At 39.9% G+C, this 15,005-nt stretch overlaps 2 protein-coding genes across 4 annotated transcripts in view; one reads left to right on the plus strand and one right to left on the minus strand.

The window, feature by feature from the left end:
- LOC144662841 (uncharacterized) overlaps positions 1–12,716 on the plus strand; it is a 34,334-nt gene extending 21,618 nt beyond the window's left edge. Inside the window, exon 3 of the mRNA XM_078523792.1 lies at positions 10,216–12,716. Coding sequence (XP_078379918.1) covers positions 10,216–10,454 — 239 coding nt within the window. The 3' untranslated portion in view covers positions 10,455–12,716. The remainder of the gene's footprint in view (positions 1–10,215) is intronic.
- The window catches only part of LOC144662794 (uncharacterized), a 195,612-nt gene that overhangs the window by 148,838 nt on the left and 31,769 nt on the right, over positions 1–15,005 (minus strand). The window lies entirely within an intron of this gene.

Below are 15,005 nucleotides of genomic sequence, written 5' to 3' on the forward strand. Positions count from 1 at the left end.
AGTCCCGACGACAACATACGATATCAGGCCCCAAACTATACATAACATACAATATCAAGCCCCGAACGACAACATACGATATCAGGCCCCGAACGACAACATACGATATCAGGCCCCGAACTATACATAACATGGTAAACTAGTGGTAACCACAGGTTAGAAAGTGCGGGCCTCGATGCAGTTAAGAGAAGGTACTGGGAGGGAAGTGTTTCAGACAGTGTCGATAAATCACTGGACAAAAGAAAATTATTCCGAGTCAGGTCGAGTAACGCGTCACGCTTAAGTCACGAATGTTTTTTATCGTTTCCTATTGCCGCGAACCAATCAGAGTTGTTTTTTTGATTGACAGTTTTGCGAAGTGTAGTCGAGCACGCGGTGTGAATTGAGATGTGATTTTCCTCCGTCGGCAAACTCGCTTTGTTGTCAGTGTTATAAGGAATTTCTCGAGAATAACCGTTGTTGGAATCATTCGCTTTGCCGTAGTTTATCTGTGATACAATCACAGCAGATCTTCTCAAAAGCAACACCTATAAAACAACGTCTGCAAAACGTAATGTCTGCAAGACAGAAGCCTCGATCTAATGTGACAAACTGTTGATTTTTCGCATTCTTATCGCTCTTGGAGACAAGATTTTTCTCTTCCGGTGTTACGACAAACTGTCGTGATTGACACATTTTTTGCATTCCGATCGTTCTTAGTGGAAGAACAAAATTTTCAACTTCCGGTTTTCAGAAAGCCTTTATAAACGTGGCGCGCACGCGTAATACGCAATCCGCTGGTCACTGTCAAGATAAGGGCTGCGGGCCTCTCTTGGGCCCGCAATAAAGGTGACGGGCCTACACGACTCCTACGTTCGTGACATTTGTACATTTGCCGTTCTATGTTAAATTCGGTCTTTCGGCCTTTATTTGCTTCTGACTTCTTTCTGAGGGCATTGTTTCGTTTGGAGATGTGATGTATTGAATAGAGCCGTAAGATTGTGGCCAAGGAATTGTTTATAGAAGTCATTAGTCCGCGCTGCGTGGTTTCCATTTGTAGAGTTGAATGACACCTCTAAATCTGTACTCTGCCACATGTTGTGCTAGTTTAGTTTGTTTTGGCTCAATTCTATTTGCAAGATATGCTTTAAGTTTTTAAAAATGTTCGCCCTGGAAGGACAAGATCTGAAATGTTCCGTGAAAATGTAAACTACTTGCATGTTATTGATGCCGGGCCCGGCATTTTAATCAACTGTTGCAATATGTATTGTCTTATCACGGATTATCTTGGTCCGGCTTCGCCAGAGTCACTGTTTCAGCTTTACTATGAAAAAGCTAAAAGTTGGTTTCAGAGAGACATTCTGTGTAAGTTGTAAAGGCTATGCTTCTTGCATTAGTTTTTGCAAAGCCTAGACGAGACCATTTTGGCTACAAATATTTCGAAAATATTGGCGTTTTGCTCGGAACACTTTAAATGTAGTGAGACCAAACCCCCCGGGTATATATCTTTTCAAAAATTCATCGCAATAAACCGGATTGGTAAAACCCTGGTAAAACCTCTCGGGTTGAAAGAAAGACAATCCAATTTCATAACGCAGCTTTTACATGAATTCATAATGAATGTGGTTGATATGTGGAGTCCTTCGCATTACCGTTTCGTCTAAGGAGAGTATTATAGTGCACTAAATGCTGCCCTGTTAGGTTCCCCTATTAAAAAATTAAAAATCTGAAGTTGCTAAATCTGAAATTTAAAAATCTGAAGTTGCTAAGACGCGTTTTACAGCCATGTCGCCTGTCGGAATTTACCCATGACAGAGCCGGGTACCACCAACTGCAGCCAACTCTCGTTATAGTGGACACGATCGGGCGTCGTTTTTCACCACAGGCAGACAAGTCTCTGTGTTTGAGGCCGCGTGGCATAAGCGTCACGGTATGCGCTACGTTCGCTGTAATTTGTAACGATTGACTTCCGCTTGAGTCAACTGATCGTAAGAAATGCTCCATGAAATACCAGAAATACTGAATTTCGCATCTTTTCATCCCAAACTTTGATCTACTGTAAGCTAGATAAATAAAGTTCACTTACCTTTCATCTTTTGTGTGATCATTTGTGTTTTTATGGGGTTTTGAGGCCGTAAATTTCTTCGGCATTTGGATGCTTGTGCTTGTGTTTGCGGAAAGCACAAGGATCAAAATTTGTCCTTTTTTGCGTGATCGTGCTTGTGCTTGCGCTTATGCTTGCGTCGCTAGTGAAAACCAGGCTTAATAAATAAAAGCGAGAGTCCGTAACGGAGGGAATCCGTAATAGCGAGGTGTGAGGGAAATTAATATTATAGACAATAACGAGCTTCTCAACAGTGATAAAACTACCTCGAATGTGTCCGTAATTCTGTTATAGCGGGAGTCACTTTGAGTCAAACCTCTAAAAAGCTCTAAACCTTTCACCTAGAATCTAGATTGTCCGTAATTAATAGCGGGGTGTCCGCAAGGCGAGAGTGGACTTTTCGTATATATTTCCGGTGTAATATTACTATTCATTTTGCATGAGCGAAAATTAAGACGAACAGTTCGTTAGACTTTAAGGCCAAACAAGATATCACAAAGAAAAGCGTTTAGATTTTAAAGGCGAATATTTAGCTTGCTTGCTAACAGAACAAACTAATTAAAATAACATATAAATAAACCCGTGTTGTCCACGGGCAAACACTACTGCAGGGATCCGATTTAAAGAACGTGTTGCGTGACTCTCTCGGCTAGTTCTTATTCGCCGGCATTTATAGACTCAGGAGTAAGTTTAACGTGAATGACGTGTTAGAAAACCTTTGTCCGACTACTAGATAGCAAATAATTCATAAAACTGTTTAATACTTAAGTATACAAAGTACTAATTTGCCTCATGTGACAGGGGCCTGATATTGTAGGTCGGGGCCTGGTATTGTAGGTCGTGGCCTGATATGGGGGGGGGGGGGGGGGCTGATATGGTAGGTTACGTTCCAAATCTATTAGCTTTATTTCCTTAATTTACCTATTAGACAGACCTTCCAACAGTTGGTTGGAACTATATACAAGAATGGTTCATTGTAATGTACATAATTTGCGTATATTGCATTGATTCGTATCAAACCAGACCATCTTTTTTAATGCTGGTGTATTGATACCTTGAGGAGCTAATAAGGGAGACGGTTGGGGTCATACGCTTAATTTATTTTTGTCCATTTTCCTTTCATTAACCCTCGGACGTACAAGCAGACTCATACCCCCACCATCGTACAAGGGGGGGGGGGGGTGGATGGAACCCCTCCCCGGAGTTTTCGTTATATTAAGGCGTAGCGAAATTATTTTGCTCTCAAAAGAAAGCCCGTAGCTTACTCTGCAAGATGGCATAATTTTAATTGGCTGTGACGTCATTAGAGCCGCCATCTTGGATCCGCCATCTTGGATTTCAACATTTTCTTAGAAAGTCACAAAATAACGGAAATTGATGCAAAATCAAGTCCGAATGCTTATGGAATGTTAAAATAAACAAATCATGCAATTCTGTTAAAAAAAAAAATGGAAAAAATAAAGAAAAATGTTAAAAATGACGATTTTTGGCAACACCCGCCTGTATTTATGACGTTGCCATGGCAACGTCAAATATCATGGACACATGGTTGACATATCAAAATTTCGGCAAAGGATGATAAACAGCTACTGAAAGTTTCAGTACTGTAGAGTAAATCGTTTTATGTTGGCGCAAGCATTTTTGCTGAATCGTGCTCATAAAAGTGTGGAAGGTTGGACTCCTTTAGTCCAATTTTCTGGGCACGAACCACGACGTTTAAAACATATAAGAATAAAAAAACGTAACCTATATAGATCTTGATAAAACCAAATAACACAGTAGAAGATAACCTGTCCGAGCACCCCTTAGGTATGGTATGATATTGAACTTCACTGGACTTTCTTGCGTACATTCAAATTTAGAGTTGACTGCGAGACATTTTTGTAGAAGCCTGTCTGGATATCCATCAGCGCTTAGAGCTTTCGTCACACGGACCGCCTCTGCACCTTTCAGACTTGGATTTGATGGAAAAACGTTCGCTCTATTGAGTAGCATTTCCACCACTGCTTCTTTGTGTTTGAGGGGATTGAAGTCAATTTACTTATAAGGATGTATTTTCTTTCTAAAGACATCGACCTCCAGCGAGCCGTCAGAAAGCACTGTTACCCGCGTGTCCAGAAGGGCTGGATTTTTGAATTAATGGTGTGGATCGAGATGTTGTTAAAAGACATCCACATCCAATTTGTATTTAGACATACGTTTGAATCGTTCTCCAGTAATCTTCTCCTGCAACGAGGACTAACGGGGGAGGTGGACAATGCTAATTTCTTGACATACATCATGACAAGGTCAACAATAACAGCAGTAACTGAAGAGCCCATAGCATAACCAAAGATCTGGTAATAGTGTACTTCCACGACTTGTTCTTTTGCGATATTGGTGATTTCCTTCCACGCCGAATGTCAGTGAGGTTTTCATTTACTACTTTCATAGCTACGTTAACCGAGATGGACGTGAGCCGAGGGAAATCACGTCAAAGAATGCAAGCCCCTCGTCCTCATGTATTCTTTTTCTAAGGACTAACTTAGCAAATTTAGTGGAGTTTTTTACAGTATGCTGGCCATCCCTTTGTAGTTGCCTCTTTGGCAAATCAGTATCTGAAAAACGGGTATGTTGGGTCCCTAATGCAACTGTTTATCGGTCTTAGAGGGATGTGCTGGCGATCCTCTACTGGGATGACATGGTTGTTGTTGTTGTTTTTTGTTTAAATTTACGAGGCAGAGGCAAGTGATGTTAAACCTTGACGTTGGTCAAGATTATTGAACGATTCCACTACCTTTTCCTAAAACGCACTTCCTGTAGAGTTTATAACAACCGCGGTTTTCTAAAAGTTCACGCGAAACTAACAAACGAAGATAAACTACCAGGTTATACACATAAGTGTTTTAGAAAAACATGTATCGTCGTTCTTTCAAGGAGGGCACATGGTTTCCCCTCTCCGAAAGTTCCGGGAAACCAGAAACCCCTAAGAAGTACAAGAAAATACCGAAACCTACACGCTTGGTGACTATGCTTATGCCACGACGATTCCTTCTTTTATTGTCGTCACCAGGAACTGCCGTGGCATATGCGTACGCATAAGCATAAACATAAGTCATTCTTGTGCATAGGCTTTGTTTATGACAGCGTAAGAAGAATGAGTGTGTTCGTTCTTCCTATGAACTCATGCCTACGCTTGTGCTTATGCTTACGCCTGTTGAAAACCAGCATTGACTTTTTGCAGCAAGTCAAATAAGTTTCACCACACGCTTTGCTGGAAAAAGTATAAAGGCTATCCGTGGCTCATCTGTGAACTTTTCCTGGACATTCAGTGGCAGTTTTCGATTCATAAAGTGGGGATTTGTGTCATCAGTTGATCAGGGTCAAATACCTCCTGCCAATGTACTGGTGATAGTAGACGGACGTGATGGATCGGTTGCAGTATCAGTACCTTCCTCGTATTCAGGACACGTGAATGGCAGCTGGGATGGACAGACATCTCCTGGTCAGGTTATCTTCAAACTGAGTTCTATCAAGATAGAGGATGACAGTCTGTTTGGCTGTCACATCAACCCCCCTTACCCAATCAACCTTGCTGACAGCATAGTTATTGACACTGTTTTTTGGCTGTTATTGGTGAGTACCACAATACGTGTATGGTATTATAAAAAGGCGAGAGAGATCCGATTTTTGAAAACGACAAGAAAGTTTTGACAAAATTTAACTACTGTGAAAATCCGGATAATAATAATGAAAATTCTCAAATTTTAAAGGATGTAAGTCGAGTGAACTGATTGATCACTTAGGAGGGAATGCATTACCACCAAGTATTTTGCTGCGTGATGGGAACACCGGTCAGCGCTGTGATTGCAGACCTTTTGTATGTGTAACATTGAAGAAGGAGCCTTGTCCACCTCCCCAGTTACTGCCAACAGGTGTCGGAGATACTCAAACGCATGTTGTAAGAAAACGGACGTGCCTCAATTTGTAAGTTTCGTTGTTCAATGTCGACCTTGCAACATCTTCTACTCCAGCAGTTGCTCCAGGTCAATATAAAATTTCACACTTTCTCGTCTGAGCCTGAATTCCATTCGATCCTTGATTATTTCTATTTTCGAGCAACAAGTTGCTTTGCTTGTAACAAAAGATCGGCGTGATCCTTATTATCGCCCATCACTGTCGTCATCCTTTTTTCCTTCGGTTTTAGCGGCGTCTTCAAGTAAATTTCATAAGCTTTGATATGCACTTTAAAACTATCAATTGAAGCTGATTTCGACTATAACGGGTTTTGTTTAGAATGTGTTCGAAATAATCCTCGATCAGCTAGTGTTTGATTTCTGTTGCTGTCAAACATTAAGACTTTGACCCCCGATCAGTCTTTTAGTCGCACCTAAGTCTGCTGCCATCTCTTCGTAGGTTTCGGTCAGGTTTCAGGGTAACTCGGCTGATTAGAGGCTGATGTTGATGTCAGCGGTTTTGAGGAAAGAATACCTCTGCTGATATTAGTGTTGTACCGGACGATCGGTATCGCTTTCTTTGTTTCTCTACCTTTTCTAGTATGTTTTTAATGCTCAATACTATGAAACAAGGCACGTCAAAGGCCGTCACATTTAACTACACCTTTCGTAAATATTTTTAATAGTTACGTAGGTCCACATCAGCTGTTTTCAGCTGCCTGACTACAGACCAACTCATTCAGCGTTAACAACGGGAATGGTGGAAATTGTCATGATTAGCGATAATTTCCCGTCAGAACTAGAACGAAGGGGCAATACCATGGCACCAACCGAAGTATGTTATCTCGTCAGCCCTAGAGATAGCGACACACCCATTCATATCAGCGTCTATGACAAAAGAATAGAATTGGCATTCCAGATTGTAAACGCCCTCATATGGACAGCAACATCCCAGCCGATCTAGTGTATAATGTGTTTATAAATATCTCAATTGGTGACAAATGCAAGAATTTGCACATACAAACTGGACTCTACTGACGCAACAGCCTTGTTTACATCTTCATTGCCAAGGCCTTTAATCTACGTCGCTCATCAAACGCCACGGTGCTATCATTGATAAATATTATGCAACCATCGCCGTTTCCTCTGCTTGTTAGTAGTGCTTATACCGTCTTGTTACCCCTAGTCACTGACAGTTTACGCACTGCTTCCTTTCAGGTTGAATGCAGGTGCGCGCGTTAGTTTTCTTCATGTGCGTGTTTCGCTTATTTTAATTAACGTGTGCCCTTAGTTCGTACTTTATCGGAAAACGGGTTCTAGCAATCCTAATAATCTTTTCAAGCAATAATTTTGCTCAAATTGTCCCGCGTGTTGTTCCCTTGCACTAAACAGGTTTTTAATATTAAACAAACAAAGAAGGTACCTGCGGTTTGAACAACTAAAAACCAGTACTTTTTTATGCTTTATTTGTGCCGAGTAAGTCTGAGATATGCATCGTGCGTAAAAAGATAGGAATATTTTGAATTTGTACTTTTACATTTTACTAGGCTGTTGACGGAATCAAAATACACCGACGACAAAGTTGACCTTCGATAAATCTTGTTAGTTTAGGGGGTTTAAGCGTGACAAAATTCGAACTGATGCCAGTTCAATACCAGTAAAACTTCGTGATTTTATACCGCGGTTACATGTGTACTTGCTCAATTCAAAATATGATACCGTAAAATTCCGGTTATAAGCCCCTGGGCTTATACAACTTCGTGAGAAGTTTTGTGTGGGCTTATAAGCGGAGGGGCTTATATCCGGGAGGGCTTAAAAGCGGAATAAAAAAGCCGTTTTGAAAAGAGCCACGGGAGTGTTGATCGATAAACGTTTTTAAGTTAAAACGCATAATAAAGCAACATTTAGCCCTGTTCAGTGCTGTCATCCGGTAGAGGGGGGATTATAAACGGATGTATTTTTTGTTTCCAGATGGGCCTATAACCGGGGGGGGGGGGGGGGCTTATAACCGGAATTTTACGGTATACGGAAGTTTAAAGCCATTTGAACACAACATTGTTGTTTTTTGTCAGAACCAGTCACGCTCGATCATCTGTCCACCTGCCAACGATGAAATTCTACTTTTTCTTACTTTTTCATGACGTACGTTGCACAGGCCATCGGCCATCATTGATCAGAGCTGTATGTTTTTTTAAATAAAGAGACCACATTTTATGCGTCGAAAGGACCTTAACATCCAATTGAATTCGCACTGAATCCACACTGAATTGTAAAACACACCAAGAAACGAAAATGAGTAATGACTGCCGGCTCGTTACACTGTAGACATTGTCATGGGACAAGACAAATGTCTCAGTGATTATTAAGGAAACGTATATAAATAGTAACATTTTCTATTGTTGTAATATTTCTTATTGAAAACGATGGTATGCAAATGAAACAATTTGCATGCCTTCTTATCCGCGGACATTATCTGTTCTTGGAAGCGAATTGTATTCCTCGAACTTCGCTCTCAGTAAACTGTCATCCCCAGGAAAACTGTGATGTTCAAGGCGCCCGATAATGCTAAACATCAACGTCATTCTGTTGACTTTTAAAAATATTGCTTATCTGTTAAAAATACTTTGTACTATAAAATTATTAACTTTAATTGCCCGACTATTATAGAAAACAGCATAAATTTGCTCTCGGCAAACTTGCAAAACGTGATATTTCTAAGCATGTCTAAGCACTCGTCTCTCAGGTTACTCGTTCCCGGCTGTACGAGTTTCAGAATACAGTTTTCGCACAAGAGATGTCCTGGGACGAGTCAATTGCTTATGCGTGACTCAAGGTACTGAAGTGTGACTCTATGCAAATGAACAACGTATTGGTTGAGTACGTTTGCTAACCTACATTATAAAAGCGGCGACAGAAATTGCTTTCTTGAGTGGACACGATAACAACACCTAGGCAATCCCGAGGTTCTGTCACAGACTGGTAATGGGTGAAAACGTAATTTCGTTTGGCTGCCTCTTACATGTAATCGTGTTTATACTTCCGCATGCAGGTACGTTTAAAGATGATTTCCAGTCCGTACTGCGCAGACTCAGGGTTTGTTTTCATTTTTGTTTTGAATTCGTTGAAACGTTACACTTTGGTGATAGCGTACATGACGTTTTTTAGTTCGCCATTACGGATCGTTTCGTTCAAGAATTCACGATGAGCTAAAACGTCCGTTTGAAATACCGTCGAGCTTCTTTTACTCGTTATTATTGTTTTGCAAGGATATCTGGCGTTAATAATGAAGAAAAAGGGTAAGTTTTGTCCCGGAATTTTTATTTTTGCTAGTAAACATTCTTCTGTTTGTGAGGCTCACAAACATTGCAGGCGGAGATTGCGCAGTACGGGCTGGAAATCATCTTTAAGATATTCTGTCTAGTTCATTTTATTTTAAAAGGTCGCGTAGTGGAAAAGGTAATTACAGTCTTAAATGACAGTAAGGGTAGCGTCCTGAGTAAAATGAAGATCATAGGCAGATAACTGCAAAGCAATCACAACCAACATTGTAGAGATTTATAATAAGACAGTCCAGCACAGTTCATTGAAGTGCATTCGATATTAGGTTGGGTTAAATTACACTGTGGTTAATTTACATCAGTTTGCTCAATTTTTATCGAGCACCAAAACTTCGCGCTGCACTTCTTCCAACTACTAACAAAGTAACCACAAAACGATGAGTGTAAGAAATTGACGAATAGCTCTGAAAACATGAGCGACCTGATTGCGCAATATTAAGACCGCTTAACAGTCATGGCAAATAACCTGAGCCGTACGTCATATATATGCAAATTAAGAAAGATAAATTTGCCAAAGGCGATACCATGCCACAGGGACTGCAGGCTCACGATAAGGATTTGTATGTCTACACATGGGAAAATTATCAACAATCAATAAATGAGCTGTTATTTATATTCTCCTTAATAAAAACAAAACCAAAACAGATTATCATTAACAGCGTTCTTCAACGTCTTGAGCTACAAGTTACAATGAGCGTCAAAAGTAGTTGAGACAGTTAATTTCGATATCGCATTTTTTCCACTTCGAATCCAGTGTAGGTTGTCAACCCCATTCCCCCCATCCCCTATGTGCATGCAAGTTTCTCAACGATTGAAGTGTTTTTTAATTGTCTCTTATTTGTTTTAATCGGTTTTAAAGAGGGAGCAATGAGTTTCACAAAAGAACCAGACAATCCAAGTTACGTTACAAAAGGAAACAATGTTACAGTTGTGTGGGACTACGCTGTTACTGATAGGCAGGCTGAGCTCAAGGCCATCACCTGGGAAGTATACATCAGTAATATGTTTAAACTGTTGATAGTAAAGTTAAAGAATGGTGACAGAGTAGTGAAGTCTGATATACCACCAGCTTACACTGGGCGAGTAGACATTGAATGAAGAGCTTCTCTGGTAATTGAAAATATCACCGATCAAGATAACACATTCTTCCAGTGCACTCTGAGAGCAGAACCAACTTCAGGTCTTCAAAGTCAAATCAGCACCGTCAAGCTCATTGTAAGAGGTATGCAGTTTGACGTTGTTATGTTATATCCCTATGAGCTATCGCAACAAAATTAATTGCAAAACAATCATGTCAAGAATGCTTATAAAGATAGAAAACATGGAAAGAGGGAGGGAGGAAGGTAGAGATAAAGAAATTGCTTTGATTAAAAAACGCACGAAATGCTGTCCTGCCTGGTTTATTGTGTGATTATGATGATCTACTGTGCATGTAAAAAGCTGCATCAAATTTGCAGAGCCAGATGATTCGACGTGAGAGGAAAGGGTGAAGAAGGTGGCTCTACTTAAAAAATGTTTGCTCGTGAAATATACGCATCGCAAACAAGAGAGTCACTGTATGCCTTTCAGTAACCCATTAAACTTAGATTTTTTGTCAAGTGTATGCACTATGTGGAAATTGACCAACCAACTTTTGATACGAGGGAGTCACCAAAGTGTCGGTTGGTGTATGGACTGAGACCTCAGTAATGCACGACTAACATCGCCCGTTCCTAGCACCAAAACTGCCAGAGTGCTGTACAAGTTACCAACAGCCGGAACGTCTTGTGCTACTTGGCCATGAAGATGAACTACGTTATTGTAGCCTTTTAAACGAGTGGAACTTCCCGTCTCTAAGATCTTTGACTTTCCATCGTGAACAAACAGACAGAATGAGGTAAAGAGGTTTGGAGATCGACCTTTTATTCGTTTTAACGTAAGGGAACAAGTAGACCAGTACAGAAACGTATTAGGCGAAAACTGTTCCTTCCCCCCCCCCCCAGCCCTCCTCCCCACGTATTTTCAAGCAAACAAATGACATCGCAAGGGGCTTCTGCAGAGTCTTCAATCAGTCGTTTCAGCAAACAGGAAATAAAAAAAAAAATCCAAATCTTACGCTGTGACAAGAATAAACAAATATTTCAATTGTGCATGGGTTATTATCTTTATCAACTACTGATTGCTCACAACTATTTTTTACGTCGCTTATGGCAAGACCAGGCTAGAACTTTTATTTTTTTTTTAACCTCTCGGCTTCAGAGCCTCAGTATTCTTGCTGATGCGTGACTCGCGTGACCACAGCCAAATAAAGGATCGTGTGACGTGTCTCCCTGATTAATTACTTTCCCAGAAATTAAACATGGCGACGTTGATGACTAATGTTAGTTCGCAGCCTCAAAACACATCTTCAAGATGACTTGAATGTCGGCGACAATAATATTTGAGACACGTTGAAAGTTTATCGTGAACTGATGATGGCGGGAAACGTTCTTTTGTCAAGACGCTTCGTCTACTTTATCTTGCTTCAGATACTTCCGCAAGCAGGTACGTTTACGTGATTCAGTTCAGTTCGCAACTGCTACATTTGCTTATCAGTTTGTCGCTTCTTACCTGTACCTATTAAGCTGGAAATCCATGACTTAACTTAAAATGGGTGGCAAATGAGTGTACACCGCTGTGCAGGACTCATTAAACAGCTGAAGACAGGCTTAGAAACAATATACTTCAAGGTGGTCGCCCTGTCGGTAAAAAGGTTTAATTATCCAATATGCAAATTAAGTACAGACAAGTTAATATATATTTATGATACGCTTTATATACTGCAAATTCACTCTCCGATTAGCAACAATAATGGGGTCAAATTTGCTTTAAAAACCATTTCGTTGTTGTGGCTGTAGCATTAGTGGGAGGTACATATATCTTATATCACTGTAGCTGGACTTCAAAGTCCTAAACCATATTTTTTTCTTATTTTTCTGAACAATTATTGCCCAGACAATAAAAAAATGTATGTAGTGTTTCGGTTACGTTTAACCTGAATTAGCCATGCGTGGCTGTGGCATTCCTACAAGGGAATGTGCAGCGTGGTTTTTGAACTTATCAGCTTAAAAGCTAAACTTGAAACGAGTCCAAAGTTCACAGGTAACCGAAGTTTAAAGAACGACATTGTGTTTTTAAGTAATGTATTGCTATGCCGTGTAATGAAAGCAAAAGTTTAATTTAAAAAGCAGTAATACAATAGTTTAACAACAAGAACGTTGTTTATTATATACAGTAAGTCAGCTGCAATTTATTTCGCCCTATAATGGGAACAAGGTGACTGCAACTCTTGGTTCATCTGCTAACTTCACTTGGGTCTTCAGCGGAGAAAACGTAAAACTTGTTCAGTGGGGAACAAAAAAGAATGGTGCCCTCAGCTTTCAAAATGTTTTGGTTTCCATTGACAAGCTCACGACAGTTACCACAATTACAAATTCTCCATACAGTGGACGTGTGAGCGCAGTTTGGAACGGTAGTAGCCCTGGACTGGTCACCTTTACACTGGATTCTATTCAAATGGCAGATGAAAGGTGGTATATTTGTAGACTTGAACCTGATAGGCTTGACGTAGCATCTGTTTATGATACTGTGCAGTTACTTGTTTTGGGTAAGTGACCAAATATTTAGTCTCTCCTCCCTGGTTTAACTACCAGTTCGTACCCAAACTTTGTCTTTATTTCAATTCCGGGTTAAAACTAAAACATAATAGTGACGTTTCGACTTACCTGGACGAAGAAATGTATATCCTAAAAATTACCATTACGAATCTCCCCGCATGTAGAGTCCTTTCTTAAGTATCAGGAACAAACGGCGCCTTTAAGTAACAATCCATCTCTGGGACTAGGCAATAGTATATCATTTCGGTAGAAGACTATTTACCATTATTAAATTCTCAACCTCGGATATTGCAATTCTAGCTTTCTGATTGGTTCACTGAATCCCGGTTATCAACTCGTATACCTATGTTTGACCTTATATGGGAAATGAGTGCGGCAAGTGCCGCTCAGAGTAAAATTTTTCTGCGGGAAGCGACAGTTCCATCAGAAAAATGGTTGAAAACAGCACATTTGGCGAGCTTTATGAACAAGAAATAATCAGCGGTGCCTACAAAAACCACAGAAATGCCATAGTAAAATTAACTACGCAAAACAAAAGAATTGATGCGAAAAGTTTAATTAACAATACTTGTAAACGCACAACAAGAGCGAGTAAATAAAGTAGAAAAGCAGCAAATAATTTAGGAAAGAACGGCAAACTGACACAGTTTCATTCATTGTACGTCATAAAATTAGGCTCAGCACTTCTGTAAAGATTGTTACCTTTTAATCTTGGTCTTGTCCTTTTATACTTCAATAAACCTGTTCCACTTTGAGCTCAATTTCGCTTCAAACTAATATAGCAGTCTTGATGACAGCCGTGGAGCCGTAAATTACAAGTACAATGTAAACACTTGCTTCGTTCTACTTGCACAAGACGGGTAGTTTCCAGAAAAGCTTTTGCTTTGGATCATCCCGTAAATCTTAACTGTTGTCACAATTTCCAGGATATATAGACGACTTTAGAGGAGATTACTGGATGAAAATCTTGGGAAGAAAACTTGCTCGCTCGTTTTCCTTGTGTGTTTCATTCAACTAAAGAAGTGAACACCACGCCACAAATTTTCCCGCCTCATACTATCACTTCGTTTACATCAAACTGAAATGTCCAGTCGATTTAAACTTAAATAAGAATTTAATAAAACAATTATTCTACTCGCCACTTGTTGGATACGAGTCGTTATAGCCAACTCGGCTCTCCGCACCTTGTTGGCTATTTACCACCTCGTATCCAACGCGGGCTCATAGAATAATTGTTAACTGTACCAGTCGTTTGAATGTATACAGTGATGCAACGCTTTCTACTTATTTCAACTTTATTCGAGTTTCGTCTCTTCGATACTGCACCCAGCGATCTGTCAATAGCTCTTATGCACGTTTACGTAATCATGCATAAGGCCCATCAGTTTGGGCCGTCGCCATCACTTTGGCCTGTGAAAGTTTAGTACCCACTAAATACTCAACCAGGTTGTGTAATTAAGATAAAACAGGATAGATTGTAAAGATTAAAAAACGTTCATATAAGACGGAAAGGAAACAAAAAAATAAATAAAGCGTGAAAGGCGCGAAACTTAACTATTCAATTATCCTGGGAAAGCACTATATTTTCAGCACAAATGGAGACCAAGACGAACTGTTTTTCCGAACGTTTCGTCTTCGACTTCACGACAATTGCAAATTGCAAATACTTAGAGATCGCAATCGCAAGTAAATGCTTACACAAATTCCAGCGTACGTGGGCTTTCCTTTTGTAATACTTCTTTTATAACATTTTAAATCCGTACTGTATATACGAAACATCTTAGTATTGTAGGTAATGTAGGCGGGAAATTTGTAAATTCTGTATTGTTTTGTATTGTTACTAGTGTGTACGCTTGTATTATAAAGCAAATAATGCACAAAAAAGTGAAAGGCGCAAAATCGCCGACAGTCTTTCATCTGCACGCATCAATCGTGTATCAGGTGTACACTTCGCTTATTTTTTAATGAATTTCAGTTAATTTGCTACACAAACTTACAAAATGAAAAAGTTGAA

Source organism: Oculina patagonica, chromosome 8 (genome assembly GCF_052425735.1).
Source record: "Oculina patagonica isolate OP01 chromosome 8, crgOcupat, whole genome shotgun sequence".
Lineage (NCBI taxonomy): Eukaryota > Metazoa > Cnidaria > Anthozoa > Scleractinia > Oculinidae > Oculina > Oculina patagonica.